We start from the raw sequence: 17,632 nt of genomic DNA on the forward strand, positions 1-17,632 counted from the left end.
GAATTTTTTTTTCTTCATCCCACTGTTGTGGGCTATCCCCACCGTCCCAGCGTTTCACAACCTCCGTCCCCCGGACCCCTGCAGCGTTAAGAGCCACGCTGTTATATACGCACCGGGGGAAGTGAAGTAAAAGCCAAGCGGATCCAGTCTCGGATCGCAGCTCGATCGTGATCAATAGCATTAGCATATCGCCATTATTCCCTAGTTTTTTTCCTCAATTTGCCTGAATTAATTTTGCAACATCAGCAGATGAATTGGACATTTTGTGCGGGATTTGTTCAGTCTTTCGGAGTGAAATCGCATTATTCCGTTGTGATAAATTGAAAGGGTACTTTTGATTAATTTAGCTGACCCCGGTCGACTCCAGTTGACCCATTATCATCATGTTTAATTATTTAATCGGTTTGTATCACTCTACTTGTTTTTTTTAAATAAAAACTTCTCTTTAGAAATTTTTATTTTATTGTGAAGAATAAATTGAATATCTTGATACATAACATTGTAGTTCTGTCCAGCGCAATAATATTCCAGTGAAAAAATTTAATTGAATTCAAAATTTTTAGTTTTTCCACCATTTTATAAAACATAATTTTATTGCATGTAGAAATAAATTAATTTAATGAAACATCCAAGTGAATCGACTTCTTAAAGAATAAATTTTTAAACTTAATTGTCCTGACAATTTTTTAATGTGAAACGGATTGTTACTGCAAAATAAATCATTTTCTGTCTGATAATTTCATAATTTTCCAATTTGATTTAAAAATAGATAAGTAATGGAAAAGTAAAACCACTGAACTCATGCAGAAAATGTATTTAATTTGCGGTTTTCTACGAATACTTATTTCCATTGTAAATAAAACACGCGTGGTCATTGTTATTGGCTGTGTGTAAGTGCCCAAGGCGCAATTAAACCGGTGGTGACCTTCCTCATCGTGACGTTAAGTCGATTACCCAGAGATAAAGTTCAGTGAATTTTTTTTGTTTATGTGAATTCTAGTTATGGAGTTTTCGTGAATTTTTGGAGTAGTTGAATCAACGGAGGTACATGGAGGGAAAATGGAAACGGGTCGTTGGCTTTAAAAGGAAAAAAGAATCAGAAATAAAGGTAATTGGAATTTTTTCAAGCCTGGGGAATGAGTTATTTCGGGATTAACGGGCATTTACTCATTGGGAGTGTCAGGGCGATTAGGCGGTGTGATAACGCCTTATCTGGTGCTCCGTTTGCTCCTAATGATGCTTTAATATCTTCTTTTGTTATTCTTCCAGTGGAGAATTTCAATTTTATTTCATAAACGAGAATTTTTTTTTCATAAGAAAGACGGGGAAATTGTAACCGTTGAATTCCCAGTGAAAAATAGTTGAAGAGATCCGGAAATGGGTGAACAAAATTCTTCATTCTATAGAGATCCAATGAAGCGAGCTGATGATCAGAATAGAATGAATAATTAAACATAAAATAAATTTTGAAACTATCCTCAAAGATTTTTTCATCTTCTTGCGGCTGAAATTTTACAAGTCAATTATTTTGTTGGATGTCAGTAATTTTTTTCCTCCAGAAAATTCTTATCAAAGATCTTATGAGGATTTTTAAAATAATTTTGTTGCTCATGATATTTGGGGGAATTAAGATGCAGTGGATGAGCCTCATAATCTGCCTGTACGCGGGGATGGCATCAGCAAGGACCGAGGAGGACCAGTCCCTTTCTGGTGGAAGCACAGGGAGAGCCTTGCCACCCCCAGAGCGATGTTTCTACCAGTCCCAGATGGAGTGCCCCGAGGTTGTCAAACCCGACGACTGTCCCTGCAAGCGGATTCCCATTCTGTCTCACACGAGCAACGACGAGAATGCTGTCTACTGCTGCAACTTGAGTGCCAAGAGCTTCGAGCTTGGTCTCGCCTGTGCAAGTAAATTGCCTCAGTGGAGCTTATTTTTCTGTCTAAAAATTTCTTCAAAGTCATTCCTCCAAAGTTATTCAGACACTGATTGTGCAGAAATTAATTTGATCCTGATATTCTCCAGATTTTCCATCAAACGTTTCGTACATTCACATAAGGAATGCAACACTAGACGTCTTCAACGTCTCAGAGGTGAAGTGGAGAAGACTCAAGACCCTGGCAATAACCGATGGCCGGATTAATCGAATAAAGGGTCAATTTCTGATGATGACCCCAACCCAGTGCTTGAACTTGTCCAATAACGGATTGCTTGAGATTGAGAATAATTCATTCACAAGATTAGCGCAACTGACTAGTCTTGATTTATCCTACAACAATGTCACACACCTGCCAGCATTGAACACCATGCACGGACGTGAATTTTGGATTGACATATCGAGTACTAATACCCTCATGTGTCACGACGTTTATCAGTCTATCAACAAAACTGGGGAGAAACAGATTCATTTTAATAGGGAGAACGAGACACTGTGCTCGGCTAGTAAAACATGGCACTGGTTCAATTCCACTGAGCAAGTGCCACTCCAGCAAGTCAGGTATTTGAGTCAGGTGTGTATCACTTGGTGCTTTTCTATAACGAAATTTCATCAATTCCATGTCGATGGAATTTTTTACACGCCACTAAATTGACCATAGCACCCTACCCTCTTTTACTTTTTTGTTTATTTTCAATTCAGTTCCATTAATTTACTTTTTTAAAAATAAACCTATATAATCTATGGGCAATTTTTCTTGGAAAATATACGTTAAGCTACGCTGTAAAAGATGGTAATCAAAAATGTTTACATACTTCTTTTCAAAAGGGATGAAAAACCAATATTTACTTGAAATTCTGGCTGTTTATAAAGCGAAGGTGTATTGACACACCAGTCTCGTTGATTCTAGTTTTCCAAACATTCTCCTATTTCTGTTCAACTCTTTCATTTGAGTCCAACACTCAATTCTTCTCCTTATCTCACTACAAACACGGCTTTTCGAGGGATGGGAATTATTTTGGAGTGAGAGCGTACGGAATTTTATCAAGATTATCGCACTATTGATAGCTAGAACTCGACGGAATAGGGCCTTTTTACGCTCAAGGCCGTGTATTACGGTCTTCTCGTCAAGTGTCATAAACATCGAATGATTTAATTTCCAGGAAACTGTCGTTCAATGGTCATTACATCAATATATTGCATACTTCTCCGCAGCAAATGGATATATCTAAATTTTTTTTCTGTCAGTTTACGTTGTAATATACCCTGATATTTCATTTCATATTAATATATCTCCCTTCACGATTGAATTCAGCTGCAAGCCGAGTGCCCGAAAGGCGACAACTGGCAGTGCCAGTGTAGTTTTCGTCGTATGGACATGATTCATGGAATATCACCGACATTAGCTGTCAACGTAGACTGCATTGGTATGCAGTTGACCGAATTGCCAGATCGGCTTCCACGCAACACGATATCACTCAATGTTTCCTACAATAACGTAAGTGATAACTCATAAGGGATCTAATTATCCGAAGAGAGACTCTCGAATTTCTCCCTCTAATTTGACTTATTCCCTCAAAGATCACAGTTCTCGATTACTTGAGCACAAATCACTGGTACGAGGATCTCAGGGAGTTTTCCGCTGATTATAATAATATATCGTCGATCAACAAACTCGAGGGCTCAAAGTTCCTGGATAATTACGCATGCTTGAGTCTACGATACAATAAAATCAAATCTGTGAGTATCAAATTAGTTAATTATGGAGGGGAATTTTATTTTGACTTGCAAGCATTGAGAATACTTTGTTTTCCAGCTACCGACGTACATTTTATCTCTGAACGGGCCTGATAAGAATTATGCAATCTCCAAAGGCGTGAAACTTGGTGGGAATGCATTGCATTGTGATTGCAATACTGCAAAACATTTAAAGGTAAATTCACCAGTGAATTTATGCCACAAACTGTGCCATAAATTCCAAAATCATGACTCTAACTCACAAATGAATTTCTCAAGGGATGGCTGCAAAGCAGGATTCTCGATGCCGACGAAGTCCTCTGTGAAAAAATCAAGGAACGAGTGATCGAGCTGGATCCGTCAAAAATGTGCGTCTATCCCGGGGATTGGACTGATTACATTTACTATATAATTGCGACTGAAGTCTTTTTGTTGATAAGTCTCGTGGCAAAGGTATCCTATGACTACTGGATCTTCAAAACTGCTGGGTATCTACCTTGGCCGGCCAACAAGATGCCGAAATTACCTTGCGATTGGCTGTGCGAGACTTAGGTTTAATATAATGTCGAGCCCCTGAATAAGATACCTCAAGGATTCCCCCCCCCCCCCCTCTCGGTACCTCCCTCGCCTTATGGGTGAAAAAATGATCACAAGGATCAAACGAAAGGCAGGAACGAAGAGATCAGAGGGAGCGAATGGAATTGGAAGTCGCCGTGAGGGACGAGGGGAGTAATCCACTCGTGTCTTACGTGACGAAGTGGAAATTTCACTCGATTGAGGTATTTTATGTCAAGAATCGGCAGTATTCTCCATTGAAATCTCAATTTCAAGTATTCCAGACTCGAAAAAAGACTAAAAAGTTCATTTTATCACTTTCGTATTTAGAGTATATTTTTGACAGGATTTTTACTACCGAAACGATATTGAAATCCAATAGATATTTTTTATACCGAGGACAAACGAAAAAATACATGCTATATATTTTCCCTCAACTACCTAATCAGATTTTTTATTTGATGAACTCTCGATGATATTGACTGCATAATAATCTAATTGATAATTAGATTGAACCCATGACTTTGGATATTAAAAAATAATGCATGTAAATAAAAGTACTCTAGTCGATATTGGTGTCTGATCTAGATATTCAAGAGACGTTAAACTCAAATTTGTTTTTGTATTTGTAAAATGCATTTTCAATAAAAAAGTAAAATAAAATTTTATTTTATTGGGGCTTACGTGTTTTGACTCCAGGTTTCTTTACACCTTTCGCATTATTCGATTTATGAATATTTTTAGATAATTTCTTGTTTACTTTAGGCACTTGTTTCTTGTTCTCAGATTTATTCACTTTACTCGAACTCTTCGGATGTTGTTTCGCGGGTGGTTTTGCATTTTTCTCACTAGAAAAAAAAACAAGAGTTAGAGATCCTAAATTAATTTCAAGTGAATGACCAACTGAAAAAGCCAATTACCTATTATTCCTTCTCCTAAATTTAGGAATAGTGGATATGGAATCGCGCTTGGGTGCTTCCCTCTCCATCTTCTTCCTGTCCCTCTTGCTATGCTTCTTCATAGCTAACATGTACTCCGGGACTTGACACCCAGAGTCCCTCATGATAGCTGCGATGCTCCTCAAATTAGCAGTATCACTCTCAGTGAAGAATGTTATGGCTTTTCCCCTATGTCCAGCTCGTCCCGTCCTCCCAATCCTGTGAATGTATGATATTGCCGACGGTGGGAAATCGTAATTGATGACGAGATTGACACCCTTGAAATCGATACCTCGACTCATGAGCTCCGTGCAGATGAGCACCCATATCCTTCCCTCCCTGAAGCACCTCACGACATTGTCCCTCTAGAGCAAAAAACGAAAAGTGAATTTACCCCGCTATCAAGACGATTCCTAGATTCTTTATAAATATATTTTGAAATTTTAAATAATTACCTGTGTCTGCGTCCTGTCAGCATGAATGACATCCACATTGATCCCATCGTAAATCAGCTCGTTGAACAGCTCCTGCGCCCTCTCCTTGCTCTGTACGAACACCAGAACAGGTGGAGAGAGGCCCCCGGAGATGATATTCCTAAACGCCACCAATTTTCCCCTCTCGCTACCCACGAACGTCAGCTCCTGCTCAACAAGATCAGTTGCTGCATTCCTATGGCCAATGGTAACATTTATCAGACCCTTGAGATTGTGCCTGCACCACTTGGTGACAACTGGTGTGTTTGTCGCACTGAACATGGCTCTCTTGAGTCTCTCATTGGTGCAGGCATTCGATATCTGCTCCAGCTGGTCCCTGAAGCCCCTTGTGCCTTCCTCGAACAGCTTGTCAGCCTCATCGATAATCAGGAACTCCACGTTTGAGAGATTGATGGCAGGTGGATCTTGATTCAACAGGTAGATCAATCTCTTTGGCGTTGTTATGAGAATGTCGAATTTCTGGGAACTCTTGGGGCCATATTTATCCAGGGCCTGTTTGATTTTACTGATGATGTGGACGCGAAAGCCACGTCCCTCTGACAGCCTCATGCATTCTCGATACGTTTGTTTTGCTAGTTCCCTGGTTGGGCTGAGGATTATCGCGCGAAATCCCAGCTTTCGTGGGCCTTCCAAGTGGTGGATTATGGGCAGGAGAAATGCTGCTGTCTTTCCAGATCCGGTTGGAGCACAGGCGAGCACTTGACGGTTCTGCAAGAATGGGGTTAGTTATTGGGGAATTATTTCATTAGAAGTGGGTTGAGAAAACATTTTTTGTAGAAATTGTTTTAGGTTATAATCCAAGCAGAAAATTAGTTAATTAATTGATCAGTTGATGAAATAAATTCACTCACCTCCAAGAGAATCGGCATGGCTTGCATCTGAATGGGGGTGGGCTCCTTGTATCCGCATTGCCCCAAATTCTCGACCAAATCAGCTCGAACTCCATGGCGAGCTAGGTCTTCGAATGATACTATGGGGTCAGGAACTCGCCGTCCAACGACGGAGATTTTGTTAGAGTTCCTGAACTGGTTGATTTTCTCCTGGTGTTGCTGGGACTCCCTCTCCTCTGGGGTCACATTTTTCTTTTTGGAAGTCTTAAGACCATCTGTGGTCGTGGAAAGTCCATTTAGAAGGGTCAAAGTTTGGCCTTTTGAGGATGAGGGATCATTGGATGTGTCGACAGGAGTGAAATCATCTTCAGAATCTTCCTCTATTGCTTTTCGTTTTCTTGATGAGGAAATATCGTCCAGTGGTTCGGTTTTAATGCTCGTGATGGGTACATTCTTTTCTAATTTGTTCCCAAACTAGAAGATAAAATGGAGGAAATCAACGAATTTGTTTTAGAAAACGTGGACAACTCATTATGAGTGTTATCACATTCCTGTTGCGATATCAAATAGTCATATTCTCCCCAAAATAAATCGTCTTCTGATCATCAATAACCAAACCACATGTCCTTGACACCTAACATGAATTCTAAATCTTTAAAAAGACTATCGCACTTACCTGGAAGCACTGAGTATCCTTCTTAAACTTTTTCTTATCGAATTTAGCACCTGCCGACAATTGTTTAAACAAATCAAAGGCATCCATGATCAACTAACCTATGAATTTTCCACGACAAAAACAACTATTTCACTCATGGAACTCACATGTGTAGACCCAAATCGACGGTGGTGCCCATCACCGCCGGAGTCAGAACTAACATTGGCGTGCCCCTCTAGATTACTCTATCCCCTTTGCCACAAGCGTACAAGTAGTTCGGGTAGCTGCCAGGTAACTAGAAAACTTACTAGAAACTACGAAAATTATTTAGTGACTTTCACTCCTATGTCCTATTTTCAATGGCGGTATTTAACGAACATCTGAGCATTGTTTATCAATTCAAATTGGCGGGATTGGTTAAGTAATAACTGGTAATTGTTTTATAAAACTCCAGGGAAGCTCGTCACAGCGAGTGCAGCGAGTAAGTGTTTGAAATAATGAGTGAATATAATCAGAAAAATAATTGAAAAATAGATAGCATTATTTTTCACAAGGGAACGTGGTTTGATTTATGGAATAACCTTTCTGTTGTGTCAGAAATGCAACCGGTGAAGATCAGTGAACTCCTGGGGCTCCCAAAAAGTGTTGGGAAAAAATCAGGTAAATAAATCGCGCATTCAAATGAGCATAAGCTCCCCATTTAGACATTTCATTGTGTTTTGATGTTTTGCAGGGTCAGAGCGGAAGAAATTAGAGCCTATGAAGATAAAAGACCTGCTGGAATCTGTCTCGAAGTCCTGTTCCCGTTCTAACGGTGAGTGGCTTTAAAGGGAAATCCAAAGATAAATTTTTCATAGATAACTTCGGAACATCAAAAAATGTATTTTGGAATTTTTTTACCGAAATGCTCAGTGATGGAAGTGGAGAATGGATTTTAAAAAAATGTCAAAAAGGACTTTTTGTAGAGAATTCCATGGACTACAAACAGGTTTTTTTGATATTTTTATTTAGCCACCCATTTTCCAGACATTTTTACTTTTAAGGACACAAATTTTGTAGTGTAAATGGAAGTTCCTCAATAATTTGTAATCCTCCACAGATCGTGTCACTCGTCCCACGTTCTTAATCCCGGGGAAAGGTGTTCGTCGCAAGCTCTACGACCGTTCTCCCTCGCCACGTGCTTCTAGGCCCTCGATTTGTCCCCAAAAATCAGGGACGCGACTTTCGACCCGAGTCTCAACCCTCCCCGCCAAAAACCCCTCCCGCACGACCCTCCTGCCGTCTGCAAAGCCTCGTCAGTCCCTCTTCCCCCCTCAGCCTTCAAAAACATCAATAAAGCCTCGGAAAAGTTTTCTCCTTCCCCCGAACTCCATCATGAAGCAGCACATAGAGAAGACGGTCCACGAGAAAACAATCCTGGAGGCTTCTCTCATCATCGATGAAGGTGATTCGAAGGATAATCGCCCGGAAACAATAAAACTCCAGCGACCGACAGTGATAATTCGTTCTCAATCATCAAAAAAAGCTCAGAAGCCCTCAAAACCTCCCCCTGAGGACCTTAGCACAACCTCCACGGACTCAAGCTCCCCGAAGATCCTGGAAAAGTCACTGGAGAACAAAGAGAATATTCCACCGTCTGTTGTGGCCGCCACTCAGCCCCTGACTGAGTCAAAGTCCCTCCAACTCAGTGCAGAAATGCTCCAGGAGACGCTGAGGCGTGTGGAGAAGATGGAAGCGACCGTCGAGGAGATCAGGACCTCACAGAATCGCGTACTCCAGGTCATGGAGCACATGTATGATTATTTTACGAAAAATATAGAAAAGAGTGAGAAGTCGAACGGGATTTTGGAAGCTCACAACGGAGTCTTAGATAAGGAAAACATTTCCAATAACAGATCCAGGAGAAAGTCTAAAGAATCACCTGTGATGCGCAGGCGGTCGGCGAGGATTGCCGAACGACTCAATGACCCCAATGACAGCTTTTCGAGGCTCGAGGAGAAGCTCAACGTAAAGTCTACCGGAAAAACTATGAAAGTTGTGACTCCAGGAAAGAAGACTCCAGTGCATGATCAGTTCATGTTGCGCAGGTATTGGGGAATTATCTCGATGATGAACGGTTTTGGCAAAAAAAATTTGTGAACATTTTTTTGGTTCACAAATACTCGCCTGGTTTCGCTCTTGGCTTGATTTATTATTTCTCGTTCCAGGTGCAAAAGTGAACGAGCGTTGAGGGAATATCTTGCGATGAAGGCAAGTATGAGTTATCTAGAGACACCGGAGGCTGGAAGGCTCAAGGAAATGCACGCGGTGAATACTCCTTCTGGGAAAAAAAGCCTGAGGAGGTCGATATCAAGAAAGGTCTTTGATGAACTGGAGGACCTGTACAGTGATGATATCGAGTAAAAAGACATTATTTTTAAGAAGTGTTTGCATCTAAAGATTATCTTAAGAAAGCTTTCATGTACTAAGATGTTTAACAAGAGTTGGAATAGGCTTTTATATTTTTGTATGGAATAGACAAAATTTAGAGACATTTTGTATGAAGTGGTGTTGATGTTGGAAATAATTCTGATGAATGTGTGAATTAAATTTTTATGAATAATAAAATTACGAAAATACAACTATTTCTGAGTAGATCAGTTCATTTTCAATCCGTTTCTTTACAATTTTTCTAATGTCTGCCACTAATAAACAAGAGTGTACTATATAATGCGTCCACTGAACTAAATTAAAAAAATCCAAACAGGACAGTGAAGAAGAATTTTGAAAAATTTCTGTATCGATCGCCATTTTCTTCCACCCATTCGGCCCTGGGCTCCCCCCAATTTTGTCCCCCACATCAACTCACACTCACGTCTCTCGTCATCTCGTTACGTTAGTTCATTAGAGTTCGTTATCGAGAGACGTTTGTCTGGTGATTCGCGATTGATTTTCTTCAAGAAAAAGTAAAAATGCCCCCCAAGAAGGCACAAAAGGGTAGAAATGGTTTTTGGTACTTCATGCAGGACTTCAAGAAGACCCATGAACAACAAGGACGAGTATTTCCTGGAGGTTTCAGGGATATCCAGGTTGATCCACAATGTTCCAAAGCATGGAATGTGAGTAGAGAAAGAACAAAGGATTACCCCTTTGTCACGTGACGCCTTTTTAAACACTTTCTTTGTTCTGACTAGACCAAGACATAACATGAATTCTCCACAATCTTCTGTATCTCTAACCCAAACTTTTAAAGACAAAGAGTAAATGCTTTTTTGAAATTACATTACTTGGAGACACGAACATTTCTCGTTAAAAAAATGCCAACATGCCTAAAAAATTGTAAACCACCTGTAGGAATTATCAGAGGGGGAGAAGAATCGATACAACACAATGGCAGATAAAGGCCAACCAAAGCTGACAACTTGGGGTGAGACAGTTTCTAGTGTCCAGGAGAGGCTGAAGAAGCAACAGCAGTTCGAGGCTGCCATGAAGGCAGACATCGACGAGACCATTCACCTAGCCCAAGCCTGCAACAACATTCCTGACCTTGTGTTTTACTTGATCCACGTTAATTACGCTTACTGCAGGGAACGACCTGATACCACAGTCGACTATACTCCCATAGAATTCGCAATTTGTGAATTTTCAATTGTTGATGGTATCAAGAGGATTTATCACCAGATAATAAAAGTCAAAGTTGAACTTGGCTTTGCTAGACTCGCCATTGAACACGCTGATAATACTCATAAGATTCAAGAGAATTATGAAACGGGCGAGGGTGATTTCAAGAAGATCTACCACCAATTTCGAGAATTTCTGAAGGTCACGGAGGGCAGAACAGGGAAACTGCCGCCAATTTACACTCGTCAAAAGTTCGTGACAATTGTCAGTTGCTTTCTGGACAGAATAACTATTGGAGGAGATGTTCCACAAGATATCTTTTCTCTGTACTCTCTGGAGTGTCTCTTTGGGAAACTGATGTTCTCGTGCAACCCTACGGTGTATCGTCTCTGTAACCCAATTCTTTTGGCAGAATCTGAATTCGACAAGGATTCGTTTGCCTACTATCCAGATCTTGAGTGCGACTATCATCGGAAAATTGAAGGGACATCCAACCACTGTTCGTCCTCCATCATTCGCCAGTGGGCTTTCCTCATTTGTGATTACTGCTGCAATTGGTTTGGAGTGGAGATGCTCCCCAACGTTCATTGTCCTGCTCGTCCTTCCTCTAATGATGGAGATGCCAACTTGCTGGCAGCTGGCATGGCATCCATGAAGGTGTCAAGCGAGTTCAAACCCAGCAATCTCAAGTCAATGACAGGGGTAACAATCGATTAAAGAAAATTTAGTTTAGTTTAATAAAATTAACGTAACGTTTGCAGGTGAGTGAGGCGTACAGGTACGAGAAAGCTGGGCGAACAGCAGAGGAGGAGGCACAGAGAAGGAAGGAGGCCAGTCTCGTCCCTCTGGAGATCATTGATTACAGCCAACCTGTGAACAAAGGCTTGAAATTTGTAAGGAGAATTAATTGAACTATGGAATTCTCTCTGTTATTAATTTCCAGGAACAATTTCATGTGAAATGTGATCAATTACAGTTCAGACCCCTGAGGCCACCAAAGAACATGATGGGACATGGTGAAGCATCTTCCCAGGCGGTTAAGCAGACCCAGCCAACGATGGGAAGAGGTAGGGCACAATTAATAAAATAAATCGACGAAAATTGACCTATTCAATGGAGAAATGCCTTGTTTCAGGTCGTGGGGGAATTACTTACGATTAGTTTCATTTGCGATAGTTCCTGACGTTCTTCCCATCGTTTTTTACCCATACATGGGCTTCTCCAGGCTGGAATTCTGCAGAACTTCATTCATAACTTGAAATTATATAAGTTTTATTTTTATTTCTCGTGATTAATGGATACACTTTTTATTTTATCATTTTGGAGGAAACGTTCAGAGAGTTTTTCATTGTTTTGAGTTAATTTTTTTGTTTCTTTAAAGTTTCTGAAATATTTTCTAGAACTTGTCGTGTCCTCAGAAGTTCCAGCAGGTAGTATTTCTGGCCAATTAATTAGTTATTTAATTCTCAGTTCACTTCCACGAGACTGATTGGACCTATTATTACTCGACGTGTTGTTTTTGTTTTGTTATTTTCGTGGAAACGTTTAGAATTTTTTTGTCTTTTGCGTTTATTACATCGACGATGAGATCCTCAAATTTGTTGATGCGTTTGATGGATAGATCGCGACGGATAGTGAGAGTAGGAGTTTTATAATGAGATATATGACTTCGAGGACCCCAAAGACTGAAAAATAAGCAACAGGGTTTTTATTTTCATAAAGTTCTTGATGAATCATGAGTCCAAGAGGTTCGGGAGGAGAAATAATAGATTATCAAATATACGAGAAGAATGTTTATTTGAAATAAAGAAAATTATTGATCCATAAAGTCAAAGATACGACTGATTATTAATGTAAATATGTTACAATGTAGGTAATCACAACTTTGTAATATCGATTCATATGGTGCTATTTAAATACAATGGTTTTCACAAGAAAAGATGTTGACTTTTTTGCAACTGTTTCATTCATCATTGAGGAATTTCAGCAAATTCTCACGATACGGTACGATAATAAGACAATCTTATATTCCTGGGAGCCCTAGACAAATCGCCAGATACACCGTGGTCTTACCAACGGGCACGCTCACCCTCGTAGTTCATGCGCCACCGCTGCTAAATTTACCGATTGAAACTACTCCATAAGCGTCAGCAATCTCTGTTATAATTTCTGTCTGGTGTATCCAGGTCTGCTAGATTCGTCAATTTATCTAACCACCTCTGTTCAAAGATGATCTGCGCCTATTACACCCTGTGTTCGGTGGTGTCTCCCCTCCACTGTCCCTTGGTTCCCCTCTCATTCGTCGGGACCGCGTCATCGCGTTCTCGGAATGGCCAGTTCGTCCAAACGCGACGTTGGCTTAACATTGTTTTGGTATTCTTCATCTCCAACATTTCCCGCGGCAATCAAGCGCCGGCTTGACCAACAAAAATGCCGAGGAAGCAGCAAAAGAACGGCTTCTGGTATTTCATGGTTGACTTCAAAAAAGCTGAGGAAAATCGTGGAAGATCCTTCCCCGAAGGCCTGCGGGACGTACAGAGTGATCCGGAGTGCTCGAGACGTTGGAAGGTAACAATACCGTTCTGTGTTTTTGTAAACACGATTCGGAACAAAGGGGCACTGGTCGCACGTGTTTACGTCGTAGAATTTTCTTTCTCTGGTGGTGCCCTTGAGACATCGTCGAGTTTGATGTTTTAATTGCATTCCTCATTTTAAATCGTCAGGGAATGTCTTAAAAATCCACCAGCGTTAAAAACGTGGAGAGTTTGTGGTGTTAGGTGCACGAAATAAGGGAGGAATCAGCATTTTTATGTCCAAGTATTTTCATGATTGAAGAATATCAAGGAGAAATATTATGGGAGACTGTGGAATTTTTATTTGTTTTTATTTTTATTTTGATAGACAGCAAGGACAGGAGACTCTTTGAGAGCAGATTACAGATTCCAAAACTGATAAAACGTTGGAATATGAGCATAAGTGAAATTCTAAATCAACTCTGAGAATTGAGAATTTTAAAAGACGTTTAATCAGACAAATCCAATCTAAATTGTCTTATTATTAAATTCATATTCATTCAACTCCATGGAAAAACCTTTACCAACAAAATTATATACCAACATTATATGTACAGAGCATGTGGCGATGTATAACTATCATAGTAGCATAAAAAAAAATTCTATTCTCTTCTATTTCTCTACCTCTAGAATTTATCGGTGTCCGAAAGGCAGCGTTACAATGACCTGGCCAAGAAGGATAAGCGCGGAGCGAAGCTCACTTCTTGGGGAGAGCCTATTACCCTGGTCCAGGATAGACTCCGGCGACGCGAGGAGAGGGAGGAGAACATGAAATCGGACATCGCTGAGACCATTAGATTAGCCAACGAGTGCGGCAACATCCCCGATCTCACCGTCTACCTCATCCATGTGAATTATTTCTATTCAAAGGATAAACCTGACTCGTCGGTAGATTACATTCCCGCTGAACTGGGACTGATTGAATTCTCTCTTGCTGAGGGAGTCAAGTCCTTCCTCCACCTGATCATCAACGTGACGGTTGAGATTGGATACGCAAGGGAGACGATGGAGCACGGGGAGAGCACCCACAAGATCCCGACGGACTACGCCAGGGGGGAAGGCGATTATTTGAAGATCTATGAGAAATTTAGAGAGTTTTTTAAACCTATGGAGGAACAGACAGGGAAGATTCCCCCCATTTATACGACAGAGAAGCATGCACCTGTTGTCACTAGCTTCTTGGATCGAATAACGAGAGCTGCAGGACTTCCTGACGACACTTTTTCCCTGTACTCCCTCGAGTGCCTTTTCGGGAGGCTCATGTTCCTTTGCAACCCAAAAATGGTTCGCAGTTGCGATGCGACACTGTTGGCAGAATACGAGCTAAAGAAGGAGGCGTTCGCCTACACCCCAAATATTGAGTGCGAATATCATCACATGATTGAGGGAACTTGCATCCACTGTTCTCTGGCCATTGTTCGCCAATGGGGTTTTACCATTTGTGACTATTGCTGCTCTTTCTTCGGTGTTAAAAGGATTCCGAATGTTCACTGCCCAGCAGTTTTTATGACGGATGACCTGGACGCACTGGCGTCAAAAGTAGCATGTCTCAACATTCACAAGAAACACATTCCAGGGACAGTCAAAAGCATGACAGGCGTAAGAGCTTAAGTTTGTAATTGGTGGTAGGGTGCTCTTCCTACTGCTGGGAAATTTACAATTCTTCTTCTTGAAATTTTTCAAATTTTGTTATTTAACTATTATTATTCAGGTCACTGAGGAGTACAGACTGAAAAAGGCTGGACGTACAGCCCAAGAGGAGGCGAGAAGACGGAAAGAGTCTCTCCTAAATCCTCTTGTGATTATTGATCATGGTTTGACTCAGCAGAAAGCAACACCGCCAGTTAAAGAGAATTGCGAAAAATATGTGAGCGAGTTATTTTTTTTTTATTTCCTTCAGGATCAATTTCTAAAAATCGATGAATGAGAAATCACATTCAATATTGTCATTAAATAACAAAGAGCCCATGATCAGTGGAGAGGTGTATGATAGCATGAATTATTTTAATTGCAGTTAAAACCGCTCAGAGCACCAAAATCATTGAACCTCATTGTTGAAGGAAAAGTTGATAAGGTGCCAGCTCTGGATAACGTCAACTTCCCGTTAATGGGTAAGTCACCTCTTCAATTTTTATGTACTATGAAGATTTACAGTACGAAAAGAATATACATAGACGTGAAATTGTTTTCTGAGTAGACAGAGACGTGAAAAGTTTACGGTGAATGTTCCAAACGAAGGAACAATTAATGTTCCAATCTTGATCAGAAAAAACCTCTAATTGTTTATTTTATTGAATTCACCTTCGACTTCCAGGGGCTCCAGGGCATAGATCAGGCAAAGGTGCTGGTAAACAAGCGAAGGGTGCGGGTAAGAAAATTAATTTGCCCCTGTAGCTGACTTAATTAGAATGATTAAAATTATTTGATAAAAATATTTTCTGGTGCAGGTCGCGGCGGAATCCCTTCTTAGTAGGACTTTCGAAGCTATTGACCATAATTTGTTGTGGATTTGACGATTTCCAGAAATTTTTCGTTTAATGATTTTTACAGATGATGTCTTGAGTGAAAAAAGTGTCCGATTTATATTTAATTACACATTAGAAATCAACAACGAAGTATTGTGTCCAACTTGTTACCGCAACAAGAAAACAATAAAACCATTTATCTTTATAAGAACAAAACGTTTCCCATAAATTCTCACGTTATACCATCAGATAAAAATATAAATTCTACTCATGATAACATTCCCTGCAGGAACTTTTTCTACAGTCGATAAAATAGGTTTGAAATTTATGAGCTACATTTAAAAATTCAATTTCTTTCCTGGAGAATTTTTTCATGACAAACTAAATCCTGAATTCACTCATAAATAAGGGAATTTTCAGTAATGTAAACATATTAACACTTCTCCTAATAGTTCTCCTTCATCTAGACGAGAACCATTAAATAATTTGAAAAGATACAAAACTATTAGCCAATAAAAAAAAATTCTATTATTCCTTCAACATCATTACGTCAATTTCTATTTACGGAAATAGCGAAGTGATAAAACGTGCAAGCCCATCCCCTCGGAAAAAATATACGACAAATATGCAAATGCCACGGTGATTGCAATGCGCCTGTAATCACTGTAATTAATAACCTTGACACTAAAGGAAGCTCGAGCTAAAAAGGACTGGTGTATCTAGCCACAAGCCGAGGGTAAACCGACAGGACGAGATGGCTTACGTCACCAGTGTGAGAGAGCACTCAGCATTATACTAAGTCGTCTTCCTTAAAAAAAACTCGACGTCCTTAGAGGCCGTCCGAGCGCTAAATTACCACCCCAATTTTCCCTCTCAGTCTGTTTCATTCCCCTGTTACAAACGATCCTCAACTACAGGAGGAAGAAAATAGTGAAAAAGAGGAGGGGGAATGAAAGGGTGAGGGAGAGAAAGAGAGAGAGAGAGAGAGGTGGGGGATAAAAAAATAAATAAGAGGGAAAAATATCTCACATCTCACGGGCAAAACCTGACTGTGGAAGTCAAGGCCAAAGACGCTTCTCCTTTCGAGATATTCTAGAGATTATTATAAAGATCAGCTTCCTTCCACTGGAACGCCGTAAAAACCTCTGACTCCTATGCTCCACTGAATTTAACCATCAATATTTGTTGTGTAAAATAACAAATTTATACGACGAATTTCTATTTTTTCGACTCCAAGAACCGAAAAATAAAAATATTTCTGTGAACAGAATTCGCAATAGAGAACCAACAATGGCTGCACTGAGGGGCGCAAAATGGCCGCCGTAAACGTCCAATTCTAAAATGTAAAACACTTTATCAGGCCTTGCGAAGATCGATGGGGTAGAAAACCATTCGATATTTAATATAATTAATTGAATCAGAGGCCAGCTTAACTGCACGTGTAAATACATACCTTCCCCCAATATACCTTCTGTGGATTCCATTAGAGATGATTTATGTGCACCATGTTGGAGCGTCGGCGCCATTTCATGCCCGGTTGCAAAAGTAAATGACCAATATAAATGCCTGAAATTTCCATCCGATGTTAATGAGAATCTCAGCTTTATTGCTCATCCATTATTTTTCAGATTTTTGGCAAAAACCCTAGAGAAAGTGAGCATTACAATTAGTACTGAAAAATTGGCGAAAAATATTGTGAAAAAGCCATCTTCTGCAGTCACTTCCGTTACCTCTTATAAGACCCCCAATGCACAGTAGTTCAAAACTGTAAACCAGTAATTTTTCATTTCATCATCAATAAATGAAACATTACTAGATATTTTTCGCACACTCACTCCTCAATATTTATTT

At 40.1% G+C, this 17,632-nt stretch overlaps 5 protein-coding genes across 9 annotated transcripts; 4 read left to right on the plus strand and 1 right to left on the minus strand.

Moving 5' to 3' along the window:
- Positions 1-113: 113 nt before the first annotated feature.
- Positions 114-4,904, plus strand: LOC135161006 (protein halfway). 2 transcript variants are annotated; one of them, XM_064118233.1, is made up of 8 exons: positions 114-328; positions 1,001-1,108; positions 1,632-1,908; positions 2,024-2,508; positions 3,250-3,432; positions 3,516-3,674; positions 3,751-3,867; positions 3,951-4,904. In XM_064118233.1, exons 2-8 carry the CDS (start codon positions 1,049-1,051, stop codon positions 4,221-4,223), a joined length of 1,554 nt encoding a protein of 517 aa, XP_063974303.1. In that variant the 5' UTR covers positions 114-328; positions 1,001-1,048; the 3' UTR covers positions 4,224-4,904. The 2 variants fall into 2 exon arrangements, with proteins under 2 accessions (XP_063974303.1, XP_063974302.1); XM_064118232.1 differs by having other exon boundaries at positions 115-402.
- On the minus strand, positions 4,880-7,329 carry LOC135161005 (probable ATP-dependent RNA helicase DDX52). Its single transcript, XM_064118231.1, has 5 exons — positions 7,165-7,329; positions 6,510-6,962; positions 5,620-6,366; positions 5,147-5,529; positions 4,880-5,074 (listed from the first exon to the last, which is right to left on the minus strand). Exons 1-5 carry the CDS (start codon positions 7,249-7,251, stop codon positions 4,897-4,899), a joined length of 1,848 nt encoding a protein of 615 aa, XP_063974301.1. The 5' UTR covers positions 7,252-7,329; the 3' UTR covers positions 4,880-4,896.
- Positions 7,330-7,484: 155 nt separating this feature from the next.
- Positions 7,485-9,765, plus strand: LOC135161007 (uncharacterized). 4 transcript variants are annotated; one of them, XM_064118237.1, is made up of 5 exons: positions 7,485-7,624; positions 7,741-7,803; positions 7,883-7,957; positions 8,243-9,230; positions 9,351-9,765. In XM_064118237.1, the coding sequence occupies exons 2-5, from the start codon at positions 7,743-7,745 to the stop codon at positions 9,544-9,546; spliced, it is 1,320 nt and encodes a 439-aa protein (XP_063974307.1). In that variant the 5' UTR covers positions 7,485-7,624; positions 7,741-7,742; the 3' UTR covers positions 9,547-9,765. The 4 variants fall into 4 exon arrangements, with proteins under 4 accessions (XP_063974307.1, XP_063974305.1, XP_063974306.1 ...); XM_064118235.1 differs by having other exon boundaries at positions 7,486-7,624; positions 7,877-7,957; XM_064118236.1 differs by lacking the exon at positions 7,485-7,624 and having other exon boundaries at positions 7,647-7,803; positions 7,877-7,957.
- Positions 9,766-10,018: 253 nt separating this feature from the next.
- Positions 10,019-12,682, plus strand: LOC135159970 (protein maelstrom homolog). Its single transcript, XM_064116057.1, has 5 exons — positions 10,019-10,241; positions 10,477-11,445; positions 11,505-11,636; positions 11,720-11,810; positions 11,879-12,682. The coding sequence occupies exons 1-5, from the start codon at positions 10,095-10,097 to the stop codon at positions 11,902-11,904; spliced, it is 1,365 nt and encodes a 454-aa protein (XP_063972127.1). The 5' UTR covers positions 10,019-10,094; the 3' UTR covers positions 11,905-12,682.
- A 382-nt stretch (positions 12,683-13,064) lies between these two features.
- Positions 13,065-15,997, plus strand: LOC135159969 (protein maelstrom homolog). The gene is made up of 6 exons (XM_064116056.1): positions 13,065-13,311; positions 13,947-14,915; positions 15,028-15,183; positions 15,331-15,427; positions 15,631-15,684; positions 15,764-15,997. Exons 1-6 carry the CDS (start codon positions 13,174-13,176, stop codon positions 15,784-15,786), a joined length of 1,437 nt encoding a protein of 478 aa, XP_063972126.1. The 5' UTR covers positions 13,065-13,173; the 3' UTR covers positions 15,787-15,997.
- Positions 15,998-17,632: the final 1,635 nt, after the last annotated feature.

This window comes from Diachasmimorpha longicaudata, chromosome 3, assembly GCF_034640455.1.
Source record: "Diachasmimorpha longicaudata isolate KC_UGA_2023 chromosome 3, iyDiaLong2, whole genome shotgun sequence".
NCBI classification, from domain to species: Eukaryota; Metazoa; Arthropoda; class Insecta; order Hymenoptera; family Braconidae; genus Diachasmimorpha; species Diachasmimorpha longicaudata.